The sequence below is a fragment of the Panthera leo genome, chromosome D2, assembly GCF_018350215.1.
Source record: "Panthera leo isolate Ple1 chromosome D2, P.leo_Ple1_pat1.1, whole genome shotgun sequence".
NCBI classification, from domain to species: domain Eukaryota; kingdom Metazoa; phylum Chordata; class Mammalia; order Carnivora; family Felidae; genus Panthera; species Panthera leo.
This window is the reverse complement of record NC_056689.1, coordinates 32,814,316-32,834,992: the sequence shown is the minus strand read 5'-3', so window position 1 is coordinate 32,834,992 and position 20,677 is coordinate 32,814,316. Positions and strand designations below refer to the sequence as shown.

General features: G+C 38.8%; 1 protein-coding gene and 1 long non-coding RNA gene across 11 annotated transcripts in view; both read right to left on the bottom strand.

Annotated features, from left to right (window-relative positions):
* The window catches only part of LOC122202118, a 47,495-nt gene extending 41,453 nt beyond the window's left edge, over positions 1–6,042 (bottom strand). The window contains exons 1-5 of one of the 2 annotated variants that reach the window (XR_006194473.1): positions 6,010–6,042; positions 5,265–5,308; positions 3,460–3,565; positions 3,142–3,269; positions 2,551–2,647 (exon numbers count right to left, since the gene is read on the bottom strand). This is a non-coding gene — a long non-coding RNA (uncharacterized LOC122202118). The remainder of the gene's footprint in view (positions 1–2,550; positions 2,648–3,141; positions 3,270–3,459; positions 3,566–5,264; positions 5,309–6,009) is intronic. The other variant, XR_006194472.1, reaches the window with a different exon arrangement.
* Positions 1–20,677, bottom strand: part of MCU (mitochondrial calcium uniporter) — a 205,888-nt gene that overhangs the window by 159,562 nt on the left and 25,649 nt on the right. The window contains exon 1 of one of the 9 annotated variants that reach the window (XM_042908330.1): positions 13,544–15,126. The exons of the other annotated variants lie outside the window; for them this stretch is intronic. Within the exon in view, the coding sequence (XP_042764264.1) occupies positions 13,544–13,579 (36 nt within the window). The 5' untranslated portion in view covers positions 13,580–15,126. Of the gene's footprint in view, positions 1–13,543; positions 15,127–20,677 lie in introns of those variants that run through there. 9 annotated transcript variants of the gene reach the window in all.

Here is a 20,677-nt window from a genome sequence, read left to right as displayed (position 1 = left end):
ATTTAGCTCTGTGCTGGCAGTGCGGAGCCTGCTTGGATTCTCTCTCTCCCTCTCTCTCTGCCCCTCTGCTGTTCTCTCTCTCTCTCTCTTTCAAAAGAAACATATATATATATATATATATATATATATATATATATATATATATATATATATATATAAAGAAGAAGTTGGCTTTCCTTAAAATGGAAAACTCTTCTCTATTTCATAAACAGAGAAGCTTGGAGGATTGCTGCAAGGAAGGCTATTAAAATGCTACATTCACCTAGAACTGCAATTCTCCTTAGTTAAAATTCAACACACACACACACACACAGTCTAACTTTAATCACTTTTCCAGTTCCCAACACTTAGACTTTTTAAAAAAATCCTATTTGAAACATACAATTTAATAAGAATCAAATTATTCGAAGCATAATTCCAAATGTTATTTTAAAAGTGTATAAAAGGGAATGGTCTACCTCAATTCTGAATATAAACTTCACTGCAGTGCATACTGGACATTCCACCCTTCTCTTTTTTGGCAATTAGTTGACTACTCACTGGTACTCAAAAAGGTTTTAAGGTAAAGTACACCTCAATACTCCAACTTATAGTTCCTACTTCAGTAATTTCATTATAATGTCTTGTGCATCTAACCACATGCAGCACATCACTGTAACATGTAATGCAAACCTAAGGGTAAGTATACACATTGCTTACCTTCTTCTTTTTTTAAAAATTTTTTTAATGTTTATTTTTGAGGTATAGAGAGAAACAGAGCACAAGTGGGGTAAGGGCAGAGAGAAAGGGAGACACAAAATCTGAAGCATGCTCCAGGCTCTGGGCTGTCAACACAGAGCCCGACGTGGGGCTCAAACCCACAAACTGTGAGATCACGACCTGAGCTGAAGTTGGACGCTTAACGGAATGAGCCACCCAGGCGCCCCTACATAGCACTTACTTTCTAATACTAAACACACTTTTGGCTCTAGCTGAATACAAAACTGAAACCCAAGGGACAGTTGGGAACCGGGAGCCTGCTTTGGATTCTGTGTCTCCCTCTCTCTCTGCCCCTCCCCCACTTGTGTGCCCATGTACTCTCTCACTTTCTCTCTCAAAAGTAAATAAACATTAAAAAACAAAAACAAAAACAAAAAACAAAGATGAAACACAAGAGCTGGAGCCTTAAAAAATGAATAGCACTTTGGCCAGTAGAAAGGGTCAGGAGGATACCTCGCAAAAGCAGTGAACAAAGAACCATAAGGCATGTCTCAGGAAACTAGCCCAGCAAAAAGCCTAGGTTGCAAAAAGGAGGAAAAAGGAAGAACCTGGAAGAATAGACTGGGTGCAAACCATAAAGGACTTTTAATCCCAAAATATAGGGATTTTAAGCTTTATTCTCCAGGCAACAGGCAGCAAAGGATTTTAAGCAAAAGAATGACCACTAAAAACCATGTGCCAAACACAGAATTTCCACAGATAAGAAATTCTAAGTTTCACATAACATTTCCTTATGTTATTTATAACCCTTAACTATTGAAAGATGAGGCTAGGATGTCAACATCATGGTTATCAGTACTCAGCATTTCCTTTTTCAAGATAATTAAGAATCCACATTTCCTTGCTTAGCATAAGCTTTCTAAAAAGGCTTTGTCTTTTTTGCCCCATTTTATCTAAAACAAACAGCACAAACCAGAGGAAAAAGTAGTCTTTTCTATGGTTGCTCAATCCAAAAGCTAAACCCGGCATGTAGGGTACACATTACTATGGAAGACTGAATCTACCCCTCACTCCACGAGGCTATTTTTGATTTGTTGGTCGTGTAACTAAGGAGGGATGAGTGGGAGGAATTTCTCAGTGCCCCCAGGGTACTTATTCATATAACTTCATGCCAATTCCACTTCTATCTTCCTCAAATAAACTTTCTGATTACTGTAATTATAAGCTTTATTCCATCACCAGAACTAGAAAGCTTTTCCAGTGGTTTTTATTTGTAGTGATGTTAACTCTGTCCCCAGTTCCAGTGGAGGCTTTCTCATTGTTTTAAGTCATTACAGGATTTCTCCAGCAGCACTAACTCCTAGAAGCCTGCAAGTCCAACTACTAAAGTAACAACTGTACCTAAAGATAACCGCTGTCCCTGCCACCGCTCATCACTACTCCTATGCCCACTGAGAGTCAGAGAATGAGGTTGCCAGGGATGCAATCAACAGCTTGCTGCACCTGTACATAGGGACAGCCCACTCCTGAAATTCAGGTCCAAAAAAAGGGGAAACACTGACAACTTTCCTCCTAAGGAATTCACATGGGGCAGCTTTCCATATCCTCTCAAGTTCTAAAATAGCAATCTCTCACAATTAGGTTATGTGCCCTTTGAGGTCTAAGGCCAAGGCCTAGCAATGTGAGACTTTTACATGGAAGGTTGGTTCTTTTTTTTTTTTTTTTTTTTTTAAGTAAGTATTGCTTGAGTTGAGGTTTCTGCACATCTGTTTTATCACTTACGTTTCTATACTGCTCTAACAGAAAGTTCCTGCTATTACATTAGTGATCAGTCTTAATTTGTGCTCTTACCTCCAAGACACAGTTCCACCTTAAGACCTCCGAGAGTGCAAACTCATGACTGAAGAGTATGAACCACACCACTTCTATGGTACCAACAGAAGAATTTCTGAAGTTTGGAGAAAGCGAGTTAGGAGTTATTTTCAAGAAAAACGTGTGTGCCCACTTAGAGTATAATCCACAAGTCATCATATGACCTACACGCTTGACTAACGAGACTAAGAAGCTTTGAGTGACACTGCAGCAAATATAAACAAGTTCTCGTAGAAACCTATTATAAACACCGAGAGCAACCAGTCTGGGACGGCTCTTTGACCACGTGCCAACAGAACCATTTCTCCCCACACTACTGTCTGAAATATTGAATAGCTTCATGTCGACATCAAGCAATAATATCCAAGATTGTCCACCATTTACACTGGTGGGCACTACCAAGCTAAGGCAAAGGAAGGATAGTAATAAAACTCTTCAATGACAAGTGTTACAGATTTTAAAAGTAGATGAGAGAACTATAGCATTTAAATCATTAGAACCCGAAGCTAAAATTCACTGATTGATTAACAATGGGGCGAGTAGGTCTGGCTCAGAATTTTTGTTTACAACCTGTTTACTCATGCAGCTTAGCAACATTTCTCCTGAACATCTCCAGGAAGCAAATGTTGGCTATAATCTTTCTTTCCCAACAAGCATAAAGGGCCAACCGTTGTCTCTGGGGGATAAAATAAAACCATCTGAGGGAAAACAAAAAATGTCTGGGTTAGAAGGAAATATTTTCCTAAGAGAATGCAACAATTTTTTCCGCTCTCACTTCCTTGTAGAACTGAGAGTCTTTGTGAGTACAGGGGTACTAACTAGGCAGCAGTACTTAATGTGGGGGGGGGGGGGGAGAAAATGAATCAGAGAAATTAGTCAGAATCTTACTTTTTAGTTATCTCATAATCCAAACCTGGGACTGGAGGTAAATCTGAGGATGTAGAATAATCTGACAAAGCCCAACTAAATTTCATTGTCACCATCCAGAGAACTACTAAAAGAAATATAGGCAAATATTAAGCAAAGCACTCTTCCAAAAGCACAAGATATTCATATATCCAACCTCCATTTGTATACACATCTCTCAATACATGCAAAGGGCTATAAACACAAAAAATGTTTATATTAATTCACTGTTATTTTTTAATTTTCTAGAATTAAAGTATTAAACTATGTTGATATGCAAAACAAGAATATTTCTTTACCCCTTTGCCCCCCCCCACTTTTTTTAAATAGAGCAGTATGTACTCAATGTAAAAACTAAAATTAAACACAGATATACATGACATGGAATGTGACAGTCCCCTGCAATCTCATCCTTCAGGGACAACCACTGTCAACAGTTTAGACCCCAGTGGTCTACAATGCTCTATAATTACCAAACCTCAGGGCTGAAGAGCTACAAAGATAATAGGTATAACAGAGCATCTTCTCCATCCCCACTCTCCTAAAAGTACTAAAACACTTTTTACAATGTCCCTGCCAAATGTTTCGCCAGACTCGACTTGAACAAATCCTTAGACTAGGACGTGACTACCTGAGTGGCTATTGTCTTGCTGTCAGATCATCCCAGTTTCTGTCTTGAATATATCTGTTTTTAAATGTGCACCCATAAAATCAGGTACCCAGAAATGAACACAGTAGTCTGAAACAATCATAGTACTTATTCTGGACACTATGCTTCTATTAACAGAGCCCAAATTACACTGTGGACTCACATTGAACATGCACCACCACTCCACTCCCACCCCCAGTATTTTTCATGTTATCTACTGTTAAACTACATCACAATCATCTACAGTAACACTTTTTAAATTTTTTTTAATGTTTATTTATTTCTGAGACAGAGAGCATGAGTGGGGGAGGGGCAGAGAGAGAGGGAAACACAGAATCCGAAGCAGGCTCCAGGCTCCGAGCTGTCAGCACAGAGCCCGACACAGGGCTCAAACTCAAAAACCATGAGATCATGACCTGAGCCGAAGTCAGTCACTCAACTGACTGAGCCACCCAGGTGTCCCAGTAACACTTATTTTTAGAATCATATGTAGAACTTTGTGCTTATCAGTATTCAATAAATCTTGATTGGTTTAGTCCATTTCAGTCTAAAATAACTATTTTCAATCTCTGTTCTGAAAAAATAACACATTAACTATACAACTTATCATTGCCAGCTTCAAGTCATGTATGGATTTGCAAAGCAAATCATCGATATTTCATCCACGTTATTAATAAAAATGTTGCGTGCTGAAATATGACTCAACTTATAAAAAGAACTGAAATTCTGAGATATGCTACAACATGGATGGACCTTGAGAACACCTTGCTCAGTGAAATAAGCCAAACACAGAAGAACAAATATTGTATGATTACTCTTATGTGAGGTACCTAGAATAGAAAAATTCATAGAGACAGAAGGAAGACTAGAGGTTACTAAGGGCTGCGAGGAGAGAAAGTTATTGTTTAACTGGCACAGAGTATTTTGGGAGATGATGAAAATATTTTAGGTATAGCAGTAATGGGTTAGTGGTGATGGCTACACAACACTGTGAATATATTTAATGCTACTGAATTATATACTTACAAATGGTTCAAATAAATACTATGTTATGTTTATCTTACCACAATAAAGAAAAAAGGAATGAATTATTGATACATGCTGACAGAAAAGAAGCCAATTTCAAAAGGTTACATACCTACTATAGGACTCCATTCACTTAACATTACTGAAATGACAAACCTATAGAAATGGAGAACAGATTAGTTGTTGCCAGTGGTTAGAGACTGGGGAGAGAAAAGATGAATGTAGTTGTAAGAGGACAAGAAGGATCCCTGTGGTAACAGACTTGTTCTGTATCTTGACTGTGGTGTTGGAGACAGAAGCCAACACATGTAACAAAATTGCACAGAATGAAATACACACACACACACACACACACACACACACACACACACACACACACACAATCAATCAATCAATCAATCAATGAGCAGAAGTAAAACCGAGAAAATCTAATACAATCTGTAGGAGCACCTGGCTGCTTCAGTCAGTAGAGCATGCAGCTCTTGACCTCTGGGGTAGTAAGTTCAAGCCTCATGTTGGGTGTAGAGATATACTTAAATATACCAGAACTTTTTTTTTATGTGAATTTTATCAATGTCAATATCCTGTGATAGTGTCCTATAGTTTCACAAAATGTTACCAATGGCTAAAGGGCACACTGGATCTTACTGCATTATTTCTTTCAATTGCATGTGAGTCTATACAATTACCTCAAAATTAAAAGTTTAATTAAAAAAAATTTTTTTAATGCTAAACAAAAGATGGCAAAGCATAGTGTCTGCCTATTACTATCATTTTCCCACTGTCTCCTGTTAATGTGTCACTCTATCCCACCATTAAACATGCATTCTTTTTATTTGAATTCTATAGTTATTTACCTAGCTCTAAGTCCATTTAATTGGGAGATGTAAAATCCTCATTTCCCCTCCACCTGTTTGCAAGGAAATTATTTTAAGCCTAGTTAAATATCCAGTACTTTAAATTTTTTCAAAAATATCTTAGTAACTATTTATACACTCAAAGCACAGCGCTGTCCAAAACTTCCAACAGAATTATGTAAGCTACATATATAAAGTTTATTTATTTATTTATTTAGAGAGAGAGAGAGAGAGAGAGAGAGAGAGAGGGAGCAAATGCACATGTGAACAAATGGGGGAGGGGCAGGAAGAGAGGGAGAGAGAGAATCCCAAGCAGGCTCCATACCGTCAACTCTAGGCTCGAACTCACAAACTGTGAGAGATCATGACCTGAGCCAAGATCAAGAGTTGGACACTTAACTGACTGAGTCACTAAGGTGCCCCCATATATGTAATTTTAAATAGTCAAGTAGCCACATTAATAAACAATTTTTAAAGGTAAAATTAATTTTAATAACATATTTTTATTTAACACAACATGTCCAAAATATTATTTCAACAGGTAAATAATCTGACATGTAATTTATGATGAGGAGAACAAGGCAAGAGAATGGTAGCTAAAATTAAATCTCCTTATGACCTGCAGCTCACTGATAAATCCCTAAGGCGTGCAGAGTGTGACTTTACTTAAGGAACGAACCATGGCTGCCTTAATGTTGGTGTTTCATTAAAGACTAAAAACAACCTCATCTGCACAAATAGCCAGATCTTCAAGGTCCAGCAGACTCTACTTTCAACAAACAGAAATTGCTTAGAAACTTATGTTATGTCTGCCCCCTTCCCTCCACAAACCTGAAGTATACAACCAGTCACTCCTCACAATCTCAGTACAGCTGTTTCTGCCCCTGGGTCCTGTCCCTGTGCTATAATAAAAGTACCTTTTTACCCATAGAATGTCTCAAGAACTTTTCCTTGATCATTGCACTCAGTGGCCTCCCATCGTTCACAGTTCCAGGGCATGTCGATTTGAACTAGGCACATTTCAGGTCACCTGTGGCTAGTGGCTACTATATGAGCACGGATACAGCATTTCACTCAACTCCTACTATCACATCTTATTTAGAAAAAGGTTTACAATGTTTAAAACCCTCTTTGAGGGGCGCCTGGGTGGCTCAGTCGGTTACGCGTCCGACTTCGGCTCAGGTCATGATCTCACGGTTCGTGGGTTCGAGCCTTGCGTCGGGCTCTGTGGTGACAGCTCAGAGCCTGGAGCCTGTTTCAGATTCTGTGTCTCCCTCTCTCTCTGCCCCTCCCCCACTCACGCTCTGTCTCTCTCTGTCTCAAAAATAAATAAACATTAAAAAAAATGAATCATCTATTCTTGAATCCTGCCTATATCATTGGTCTTTCTTTCAACTACAAATGTCCTTTCTCCTCTTTTTCACAAGACCCATCTTCAATTTGCCAGTCCTGTACTTCTCTTGTTTTCTAAGGTTTCTCAAAGACCACAAATAATCTCATATATACAAAAAGTTCTGAGTACCACGTACTTTTTTTTTCTGGGATAATTCTATGCTCCCTTGTAGGTTCTTCTCCTTCCCAGACTTAGACTATCCTTTATTGGTGTCATTTTTCATCCTTCAAGTCAAAAGAGGTTCTTCACTGGAAATGTGAACAGGAGGCAAGCTGTGCTTTCATTGCCATCTGTTTTATCACCATTAAATAAGAGTAGCAAGCCTATCCTTACCTATTCCCATCAGTCCACAGTTTTGTTTTTTTTTTATTTTTTTTTTTTTTTTATTTATTTTTGGGACAGAGAGAGACAGAGCATGAACGGGGGAGGGGCAGAGAGAGAGGGAGACACAGAATCGGAAACAGGCTCCAGGCTCCGAGCCATCAGCCCAGAGCCTGACGCGGGGCTCGAACTCACAGACCGGGAGATGGTGACCTGGCTGAAGTCGGACGCTTAACCGACTGCGCCACCCAGGCGCCCCAGTCCACAGTTTTAAAATACGTTTTTGTTGTCTTAGTAACTTTAGAAGCCTCATCACACTTTTTAAAAACTTTTTTGAGTATTTATTTTTGAAAGAGAAAGAGAGACAGACTGTGAGTGGGGGAGGGGCAGCGTGAGAGGAAGACACAGAATCCAAAGCAGGCTCCAGGCTCTGAGCTGTCAGCACAGAGCTGATGCAGGGCTCAAACTCACCAACTGTGAGACCATGACCTGAGCCGAGTCAGACACTTAACCTACTGAGCCACCCAGGCTCCCCAAAGCCTCATCTCATTTTAAGCTCATTCTGCTAATACTCCAAGGTCACTCTTGAGTATATACCCTCCTCACTGGCCTTCTGTAAATGTCTGTTTTAGATCTGAGTAAAGCAAAGAATCTCTTTTGCAGCATGCATCGGTCTTTAAAGGACCCTCCTCTGGTTCTTACTCATAATTTCCAATTAACATTGTCACCATGTGCTTTTAAGGGTTTTCTTTCCTTCTTGAACCACATTCCCACAGTAAGTCTCTATTCACAGATAACCATTTCTTTTTAAATTTTTTAAATGTAACTTCCAAAGTAATTTCTAAATTTTCTTCAACAAGCATATTTTACCATTATAATAAAAAATTAAGGGGTGCCTGCGTGGCTCAGTGGGTGAAGCATCTGCCTCACGATTTCAGCTCTAGTCATGATCTCATGGTTTGTGAGTTCAAGCCCGAGCTGACGGTGCAGAACCTGCTTGGAATTCTCTCTCTGCACCCCCGCTTTCTCTTTCAAAATAAATTTTTAAAAATAAACTTAAAAATGTTCTTAAGTTTAAAAAATAGGTCCCAGGTTGCTTTATTTACCTTCTGTGAAATTACATTTTCAGAAAGGCTTGTCAATATTGAGTAGATGCTCCAATTTAAGCTAAATGAGACTATTTAAATTCACCTTTCACCCAATATATATATTATATATATGTATATATATATATACACAAATATATATATATATACATATGTGTGTGTGTATGTGTGTGCGTGTGTGTGTATATATATATATTTGAAACATATATTGTTTCACCAGGTAAAATTGACTGAGTGCCTATGAAGCACTAGCCTATATATACTTTTCATACATTATCTCATTTTATCTTTTAAGTTGATTTATTTTGAGAGAGAGAGATGCCGGAGGGACAGAAAGAGAGGGAGAGAAAATCCCAAGCAAGCTCCACACTGTCAGCACAGAGCCCAGTGCAGAGCTCGAACTCACAAACTGTGAGATCATGACCTGAGCCAAAACCAAAAGTTGGACACTTAACCAACTGAGCCACCCAGACACATCAATTTCATTTTATCTTCACCACAATCTTTCAAGGTAGACTTTATCCATCTCATTTTAAAGATGAGAAGACTGATGTTTCAAGAGATTAAGGTGGGGGTGCCTGGGTGGCTCAGTCGGTTAAGCATCTGACTTCAGCTCAGGCATGATCTCACAGTCTGTGAGTTCAAGCCTCACGTTGGGCTCTGAGCTGACAGCTCAGAACCTGGAGCCTGCTTCTGATTCTGTGTGTGTGTGTGTGTGTGTGTGTGTGTGTGTGTGTGTGTGTGTGTGTGTGCGCGCGCGCGCGCGCGCGCGCGCGCGTGCGCGTGCTCTGTCTCTCTGCCCCTCCCCCGCTCATGCTCTCTCTCTGTCTCAAAAATAAATTTAAAAAAAGAGAGAGAGAGAGATTAAGGTGGTTTGTTCAAGGTCACCCAAGGAGGAAACGGTACATTTTGAAACCTAGTCTGGCACCAAAGCCTGTGCTCTTTTCAACTCTTCTACCTTTCTCTCAGCACTCCTTATAGATTCTATTTTAGTTTTCCATTTAATATCAATAAATATAAAATTAATAAAGAGTATAAATGCTCTTACCAAAAGATTACATCCATATTAAACCCACTAAATGTAAGGAAAAAAATCAAAAGAGCAATTTGGTCTCATGGAAGCTCCCTCCTATAATTTAATCAAGCTAAGAATATATTTAACAGTAGCCTTCATTTGACTACAAAACATGGCACATATGACAGCTACGTAAACCATTCTCACGATCCAGTTAAACCAGTTACGAATTCTTTGAATGCCCAAATTCCTTTTGAGGGAGGGTAAAACAAATATATAATCTAAATGTTATGTGCAAAACCTTGCAATACTAGGTACAAATATTTCTTAAAACCTGGTGAGAGAGAGTGCTTAAGGAGTGTTCCAGAAGCCAACAGCCTTTGTTCGACACATTTAGTAGCTGTGGTTTTCCTGCTCAATCAGATTTCCATAGGAATTAAAGGGATTTAATTCCATTTACCAGATCCTATCACATTTGATCTATATTAGTAGCCCTTTGCAATTTCTTCCACTTATCTGTCTTCATACATCAACAACTTCCATTTCAATTTTTTAACAACATGACTTTTACTCCCTTTATGACCAATACTTAAAAAAACTAAAGAATACTGAAAAGGGCACATGACTGCCTTCTTTGGAAAAAAAACTCTCTGAGGGGTGCCTGGGTGGCTCAGTCAGTTAAGCGTCCGACTTCGGCTCAGGTCATGATCTCACAGTTTGTGAGTTCGAGCCCATGTCGGACTCTGTGCTGACAGCTCAGAGCCTGGAGCCTGCTTCGGATTCTGTGTCTCCCTCTCTCTGCCCCTTCCCTGCTTGTTCTCTCTCTCTCTTTCTCTCTCTCTCTCTCTCTCTCTCTCTCTCTCTCTCAAGAATAAACATTAAAAAAAAGACTCTGAGTTATCAATTTGAAAAATGAATGAATGATAGATTCATAATGAAATAAAGAAAAGCTTAAAAAAGATGCCTCAACTCTTACAACTCAACAGAAAGACAACCTGATTTAAAATGGGCTAAGGATTTGAATAGGCATTTCTCCAAAGAAGATATACAAATGACTAATAAGCACATCAAAGTATGTTTGACATCATTAGTCATTAGGAAATGCACATTAAAACCACAATGAGTTACCACTTCACACCCACTAGGATGGCTACAATAAAAAAGACAATAACAAGTATTGGTGAGGAGCAAGGAAACTATAACCTTCATTCATTACTGATAGGATTGTCTTTTTTAAAAATGTTTGTTTATATATTAGAAAGAGAGAGAGAGAGAGAGAGAGAGAGAGAAAGCAAGGGAGGGGCAGAGAGAGAGAGAGAGGACGGGAAGGAGAGGGAAGAAGTAAGGGAGGGGCAGAGAGAGAGAGAGAGAGAGAGAGAGAGAGAGAGAGAGAGAGAGAGGAAGTAAGGGAGGGGCAGAGAGAGAGAGAGAATCCCAAGCAGGCTCAACGTTGTCAGTGCAGAACCCCATGTGGGGCTCAATCTCACGACTGCCAGATCATGACCTGAGCCACCCAGGCACCCCAAGTGGTGCACTTTAAAAAATAGTTTAGCAGCCAGACATTTAACCCACGGAGCCACCCAGGCGCCCCACATTCCTGTGGTTTTGAGATGGCAGCCAGTAGCAATTCGATTTGCAGGCTTCTCTGTCTGAACTCATGAAGTAGAAGAATGAAGGCTCTCTTATCCAGGGCCTTTTCCTTCAGGTTGAGGGGGCCAATGTGCCCATCCCAGAATCAATTTACTGCTACCAGAGGAATTCCATGTATAGACTGGCTTAAACTGGGGCTCCTGAACCAACCACCAGCAAGGGGAATGGAATTATGATTGGCTTAGACCAATGGCTTTTTAACTCTTTCAACTGCAAGCTGTGTTAAGAAATATATTTTACATCAAGACTCATACACGTACGTAGACACATATTCAGACAAGCTAACAAATATTCTGTGAAACAATAGTCTTACTATACACAATGCACTCTGATATTTTCTTATATTACATTTAGTATTTTTTAAGTTGGTTGCCACTCTACTAAATTGATTTTCTGACCCTTTAATAGGTCATGTTTGGCCATTTCAAAACCACTGGCTGAGGCTAATCATAGCTCACACATGAGGCAAGTGTCAAATTCAGAAGCCATACTACAGCTGCACAATAGGGAAAAGGTGAAATAGTTACTGCGGCCTCAGCCGTTAACATCCATTAATATCACCCACAGTGCACTTTCACATTTTCTTATATGATCTTACTAAAGTAGTATCGGAAATGTCCATTGGATATACACATAAGGGAAAGAGGTTTTGTCTTCTCATTTTCAAACTATGTTAAAAGTCCCTGCACATGTAGGATAATCATATTTAGAAACTGTTCAAATGGATGTAATCTCTGCAGAGCACCTACAAGTATGGTCATCAGTTACCATTAGAAAGGACAAATAGGATGAGTTTTAAAAGAAAGCCAAAAAGCTAGAGTTGGAGCAGCGGTTCTCAACCAGGGATGTTTGGCAATGTCTAAAGATATTTTTTTTTGTTATCACAAATGGGGAGGGGTGCCACTAAACATGTTACAATGCACAGGACAGTCCCCCTTTCACAAAGAATCATCTTACAAAGTATCAGTCGTGCCAAGGTTGAGAAACTCTGCATAGAATATTACCACCTATAGTCACATTAGTCCATCTAAAGTCCAAACACCCCTGTGCAGTAGGAGCATATTAGACACATAAGGACTATCTGTTCCAGTTTGAATAGGAAGTGGAAAATGTAAAAGAGAGTGAGCATAAAGCAGAGTTTACTTGATTCAGAGTAGCAATTGTTCTGCATTCCAAGGCAAATTTATCTCATTTATTTGTGGAGTTGATTTCTAAAAAAAGACTAGAAAACAGTTTTCTATCACTTCATTATATAATGCAATTTTTTAATAGGAAAGATCTATCAATGCAGACTTGAGGCTGGAGTCTTTTGTTATTCTGAAGCAGTCCCAAGAGCTAGTGCAATACAAATCATCATAACCACACAAAACATGGTTCCTGTACATCAAGGTAAGAGGAATAAAGAAGGATTTCTTTCAAGGCTCGCTAGATTGAGGCACTGGAATGAAAACAGAAGGCTTTATCCCACTACTCACTGGACATGCAGAGATATTTCTTATCTTTGCTAGAAACCTCACACTGTTCTCCTCCTAAACAGTATATAAATAATTTTAGTCACTCCATAATATCCAAGAGCTCGTGGGTTTAATAACACAGAAATATCCTCCTTTTCTCCACACCTATAATTACATCCCTACTCTCAACAGGACATCTCAGGGGAAGAAAAAGTAAGATGAGTGTCTTCACACTTCTGGTAAAACAAAACAAAACAAAACAAAAATATCCTCTCCTTTACAATCTCATCTACACTCCTTCTCACTCACCACACTACAGCAACATCAGCCATCCTGCTGTTCCTCCAAAAGGCCAAACTCATTCACCATCCTGTGCCTCAGACCCCCATCCCAATTCCAAACCACGGCCTTTGACTGGTCCACCCTACTAAAATATTCCCCACCCTTAATGTTACATGGATTTCTCCTTGTCATTTAGGGCTGAGCTTAAGTTTCTTGACCTCAGAGTGGCTTTCTCTGACTACTCAAATCCAAATTAACCCTGCAATCACTCTCTACCATATCAACTTTTCCATGGTTTATAACTACTTAGTACCTTTAAACCGCTTTCCTTGTTTGGAAAATTTCTCATCTCCTAAGTCGTGCCTTCCCAAAACATAAGTCAGAAATTCACTTCCTCAGCCTCTTCTGTAAACAGGAAGTGGGTATGTGACCTACGTTCTCCCAACCAAACACACTCACATGATATTTCAGTTAGAAAGCAAGTGATATAATGGAGACACCATGTTTAGTCTATTCTGAAGTATATTTCAGAGAGATATACCTTCCTTTCAGAAGGCGAAATGACAGATGTCCTAGCAGTTACATCTCATACTCAGCACAGACAGTGCAAATTCCAATACCTGTTCTGCGACAAAAGAAGTAATATCTCCAATGATGGAGCCCAGTGTTATAACTTAGGCATTGTTCCTAGCTAAGCAGTCTCCAAAATGATTCTCCACTTTCCCCTAAAGAATCTATGAGCTATGTAATACCCTTAATTTTTTTTTCCTCTGCTTTAACTAACTAGAATGGGATCCACCACTTGCAACTAAGATATCTGATTCATTCTTCACAGATGTTCTCATAAGATTCTTACTGTCTGATGTTTTCTTGCTAGTTATTTTATTTATTGGCTGTCTCTCCCCACAAGAATATAAACTCCATGAGGACAGGGACATTTTCTGTCTTCATCCTTTAGACCCAGTATTTAGAGTAGTAGTGTTGCATATGCAAGAGGCACTCAATAAAAACTCAAAAAGTTATTTACTGCTACATAAATGTAAAGTCAGGAACCAGCTGGAAGAAAGTCAAAGTATCACTGCTGTAGGAGTTAAGAACGAAAAAAAGGATCAATGTGGACTAGAGAGGTCAGAGACACTTCATGAAGAAGACGGCACTTGAGTACTGAAAAGAGAAACTAGAATCCATCTTTCTGCAGGGGTGCAGAAGGGGAAACACATGCCTTCTAAAGGATGAGACCAAATGAATGGCACTGGGAATAGTGTGGCAAACACAGAAATACAAGATTGAAGAAAAGTGTGTTGAGCTCAGTGGGAAATATCTTAGATACGCAGGATGGGCAAGATTATGAATGGCTGTGAATGGTAGGCCTGGGAATGTTGTATTTGATGATGTTTCAAGAACACTAATCCTCAATGAGCATTTTCATCTATTCTTTATCCTAGATGTTATCTGCTATGTAAAACTACAACAGCTACCCACACATTTTCTACAGCATTCCCTCTCCCAACACTGGTGCTCTATATTTATCTGTTCAAGCTGAGACTACTTGAGAAAGAGATTCTTATAATTAATCCTCTTGTAACCAAGCAAATACCCAATTTAAAGATAAAAATCTATTACTAAAATGGACTTTATTTCCCAGCCCCATCCCCAAAGTCAGGTTTTAACATTTGTCTCAAGTCCATTTACCCTCTAGTCTGTGAGATATTACACTGGTACTAGGTACATGAACTAGAGTTTTGAGAATTTTGTTTTATTTTGTATTAAAGTAACATAGTCACTCAGAACACAGAAAGACAATTTTATAAACAGACCTATTCAGATAAAATCTTTTAAGAATCCAGAAAATCCAGGGCATCTGGGTGGTTCAGTCGGTTAAGCGTCCTACTCTTGATTTTGGTGTAGGTCATGATCTCACAGTTCATGAGATTGAGCCCCATGCTGGGCTCCATGCTGACAGCACAGAGCCTGCTTGGAATTCTCTCTCTCCTCTCTCTCTCTACTCCTCCCCTGTTCATGCTCGTGTGTTCTCTCTAAAATAAATAAACATTAAAAAAAAAAAAGAATCCAGCTAATACTATATATAGCTAACAACTATAAAAAGGCTACATAATTCTATTTTATGGTCTCAAATCAGAAGGGACTTGACAAAGACTCTTATGTTGTTGGTTTTGGAAAACAAGTTAAATATTACTAACTATACATATAGTATACACACACACGTGCGCGCACACACACACACACACGCACACACACACACACACTTTGAACCACCAATCCCACTACTGATTTTTTTTTTAACGTTTATTTTTGAGAGGGACAGAAGAGAGATAGAATGTGAGTCAGGGAAGGGCAGAGAGAGGAAGAGAGACATAAAGAATCTGAAGCAGGCTCCGGGCTCTGAGATGTCAGCACAGAGCATGACACAGGGCTCAAACCCACGAACTGTGAGATCATGTCCTGAGCCAAAGTTAAATGCTTAACTGACTGCGCCACCCAGGCGCCCTCCCCCTACTGACTCTTTAACTCATAGAATAAATGTACTAATATGTGACAGTACTTACTACAACGTGCACAGTGACAAAAAAAAAGCGGGGGGGGAACAATCCATCAACAAAAGATTAGCTACATCAACAAATGTACAGCAGCACCAAAAATTAATCTCATTTAGGGGCGCCTGGGTGGCTCAGTCAGTTAAGCATCCAACTTTGGCTCAGGTCATGACCTCACCATTAGCGAGTTCGAACCCCACTTCAGATTCTGTGTCTCCCTCTCTCTCTGCCCTTCCCCCACTCACACTCTGTCTCTCTGTCTCTCTCAAAAATAAACATTAAAAAGGGGCGCCTGGGTGGCTCTGCCGGTTGAGCATCCGACTTCGGCTCAGGTCATGATCTCACAGTCCATGAGTTCAAGCCCCATGTCGGGCTCTGTGCTGACAGCTCAGAGCCTGGAGCCTGCTTCAGAGTCTGTGTCTCCCTCTCTCTCTGACCCTCCCCCGTTCATGCTCTCTCTCTGTCTCAAAAAATAAAATAAAAACATTAAAAAAAATTTAAAAAAAATTTTTTTAACAATCTCATTTATAATGGTATATTTTATACGGCCAATAAATGAATGCTTTAGTGTTGTACTACTTGATGTGGAAAATATTGTACTAGTTATTATTAAGTGAGAAAATAAGATGCAGGAAAGAATGCATCGTATGATCCAATTTTATAAAAAAATTAAAATAACTATACATATGCATGTATGCCTGGAGGAATGTATGTGTACTGATAGGCAGACAAAAAATAGATAGGATGGTGATTCAAGTAAGAGGGAAAATATGAAAAGATATATACTATACAGTCACTTTGGAGCAAAATGAGAAGTAAAAGGAGAAAGGGAATTAGGCAAGACAGGAAAAAATTGATATATTCACAATTATATAAAAATCAATATACATAGAGAAATTGGTATGTCCAAAATAAAAACAATATGAAAGGGGCGCCTGGGTGGCTCAGTTGGTTAAGCGTCGGACTTCGGTTCAGGTCATGATCTTGCGGTTCGTGAGTTTGAGCCCCACGTCGGGCTCTGTGCTGACAGCTCAGAGCCTGGAGCCTATTTCAGATTCTGTGTCTCCCTCTCTCTCTCTGACCCTCCCCCGTTCATGCTCTGTCTCTCTCTGTCTCAAAAATAAATAAACGTTAAAAAATAAATAAATAAAAACAATATGAAAATAAAAAGGTTATCAGAAACAACCTAATTTAACCTTCCAGATGATTCACCCGTCACTTCTTCAACACTATGTGCCTAATTTGCACAACAGGGACAAGGGTTGGTATCTCCTTTCAAATAACAGATCTAGTAACAAAGAATCCACCTAGTCCCAAGGATGCCCATTCCATTTTAAAGCTGATCTAATGAGAGAACTTCTTCCATGTGATTAACTGAAATTTGCTTCTCTGTAAGAAGGAATAAATCTAATCTAATCTCTATTTATATAATTGTCTTCACAGAACTAATATTGTATTCACTAAGCAACATCTACAGGCAGTTTCTTGCTTTTATACATAATACAGCCCTTGAAATGTGCCTGTTGAAACTACAGACTCAGACTTAAATAATTTAAATGTTAAAAAATGACCTGGGGCACCTGGGTGGCTCAGTCAGTTGAGCATCCGACTCTTGATCTCAACTCAGGTCATGATCTCACAGTTCATGAGACTGAGCCCCGTGTCAGGCTCTGTGCTGACAGTGCAGAGCCTGCTTAGGATTCTCTCTCCCCTTCTCTATCTGCCTTTCTCTACATATATAATTAAACAAACTTTTTTTTAAACAAGACAAACTGAAAAGAAAACTGCAACCCGATCACAAAGGCTTTTCTTAATACCCAAACAGCGCCTAAAAATCACAAAGAAAAAGATCACTGTAAGAGTCAAGGAATAGGAGCTTTAGTGCACAGCAAAAGGAAATGCAGTTCTTTAAAAAGATGTTCAACTTCACTCAATGCAAATTAAATCTACACTGAGATACAATTTTTTCACCAATCAGACATAGATCCAAAAGTTTGGTAACACACTGTGTTGGCAAAGATGTAAACAGATAGTAGTTCTCATACTTTCTGCTTTTAGGAACACATTCTATAATCTCATACAGGAGCAATAATGAATGCACAAGGTTATTCACTGCAGCAATGCACATAATAGCAAAAGACGAGGCACAACTTAAGTGTTTAACAGAAAGGAATTTATTTCCTAAAAGTAGAGCATATCAGCACACCTATGTGAAAGATTCACAAGGTATGAAAACATCATTTAGCAATTCTGAAAGAAAAGTCTAGAAAATAATTATTTCTATATTTAACTTTTTGAGGAACCTCCATACTGGTTTCTAGAGTGGCTACCCTATGACCCAGTAATTGCACTACTAGGTATTTATCCACAGGATACAAAACTGTTGATGCGAAGAGGCACGTGCACCACAATGTTTACAGCAGCACTATCAAATAGCTAAAATATGGGAAAGAGCCCAAATGTCCGTTGACTGATAAATGGATAAAGAAGATGTGGTGTTTATATACAATGGAATATTACTCGGCCATCAAAAAGAATGAAATCTTGGGGCGCCTGGGTGGCTTGGTCGGTTAAGCGCCCAACTTCGTTCGGCTCAGGCCATGATCTCACGGTCCGTGAGTTCGAGCCCCGCGTCGGGCTCTGTGCTGACGGCTCAGAGCCTGGAGCCTGTTTCGGATTCTGTGTCTCCCTCTCTCTCTGCCCCTCCCCTGTTCACGCTCTGTCTCTCTCTATCTCAAAAATAAATAAAAACGTTAAAAAAAAAATTAAAAAAAAAGAATGAAATCTTGCCATTTGCAACAACGTGGATATAACTATGGTATATTATGCTAAACGAAATAAGTCAGAGAAAAACAAATATCATATGATTTCACTCACATGTGGAATTTAAGAAACAAAACAAATGAACATGGGAGAAGGGAAAGAAAAATAAAATAAAAACAGAGGGAGCCAAACCATAAGAGACTCTTAAATACAGAGAACAAACCAAGGGTTGATGGAGGGGAGATAGGAGGGAGGATGGGCTAAATGGGTGATGGGCATTACAGAGGGCACTTGTTGGGATGAGCCCTGGGTGTTATATGTAAGTGATGAATCACTAAATTCTATTCCTGAAACCAATACTACACTATATGTTAACTAATTTGAATCTAAATTTTAAAAGAAGAAGAAGAAAATTATTTCTTAATATTTCTGGTTACCAAATCTAGAGACTGAAGGATGGGCTTTCCAACAGCCTTAGAAGAATCTTATCAGCTTTCACTGAAATGGTAAACGGGATCTTGAGAACAGCATCTCAAACAGATGGACTTTAAGAGATGCTTTAAATAACTTTATTGTAATTTGAGGCTGTTACTTGTGAGTGTACAAGAACACGGTGAGGGTGGTATCCAATTCTGTTCACACAGTAACAAAGTACAGAAGGATCATCAGGTGAATATAGGTTTTTTAATTTCTTTTCCAATTTTCCTGACACTTGTCTCAAGAGGAAACAATGTTTGTTCTTCTTTTTAAAGTTTATTTATTCATTTTTGAGAAAGAGACTGTGTGTGTGCACGCGCACAAGCAGAGGAGGAGCAAAGAGGGGGAGAGAGACAGAGAGAGACAGAGAGAGACAGAGAGAGAGAGAGATAGAGAATCTCAAGCAGGCTCTGCACTGTCAGAGCAGAGTCCAATATGGGGCTCAAACCCGTGAACTGTGAGATCATGACCTGAGCCGAAATCGGACATTTAACTGACTGAGCCACCCAGTGCCCCAAGAATGTTTATTCTTTAAAATTCTGGAATCTGCCGCCAAAAAAAAAAAAAATCTATTTTGAAATTTATATTGTAAACACAAAGAGTGATATGGCTACTCTTTGGAATATTAAGCTGCCATCTAATGTTCATGACAAGTTTGTTAAACATTTGGTATAATGCTAAGCAAAGGAAGCAAAATAGGGTTTTATGCTGTATTTAAAGACAAACTACTCTTATCAAAAGTGAGATGAACTCCATAAAAAATGTCTGGAAAGAAATGCATAAAAATATTAACAATGGTTGTTTCTGAGTAGCACTTTCTCCTTCCTTCCATTTTTCTGTATATTTTATTTTTCTGCGATTTGGTACTTATATAGTAGATAAAAGCTTTTTTAAAGTGAATAATAACATCACACACAAGAACACAAAATTAAGTTTATTTTTGTTCTGACAAACTTGTTGGTACTTATTTAAAATGTAGCTATAAAAAAAATCTAACTCTTATCTTCCCCCTCACTTTTGCTGTGAATATTAAACTGTTCTAAAAAACTGTCTTGATTTAAAAAATTCTAGAAGATAAACATTTCCTAAAGTCAAAAGTGATGTAACAAAGCAAATTAAGCTTTCATAAGAGAAAGGAGATTTTTCACTCATGTCCAAAAGTGTTAAGGCAGGAAATACTGCAAATTTTAGTTAAAAACACATCCAAGAAAGTAATACACTCACAAAGAGAAACAGACTTTTTCTCCATTTCTTAACTGTCTGCAGGGAAGAAGTGACAGCTTTCAGTTCAAGCTACTCTCTTCTCTGACCTCTGTGAATCAAACCCCAAAACAAAAATGGGTTATTGTGGCTACCCAAAGATTAACTTGGAAAATGTAATGTTGCCTACTGTGTTTTTAACTGTTATTACATTACAATTTTATTTGTAAAAATACTTACATGTAAAAAAGAGAGAAAGAAAGAAAAGTCTGGCAGTAACTACAACTCAATCTTGCTACTTCATTGTAATTGTCGATGCCTAGACTACGGCAAGTAGAGGGCTGAATAAAATACAAAAAGGCAGAGGGGTTGGATCAGGTGGTGAGGCAGTAACCGAGACCAAGTGGGAAAGGCAGCATCTAATTTATAAGAAGTCATACACTTTTTAATGA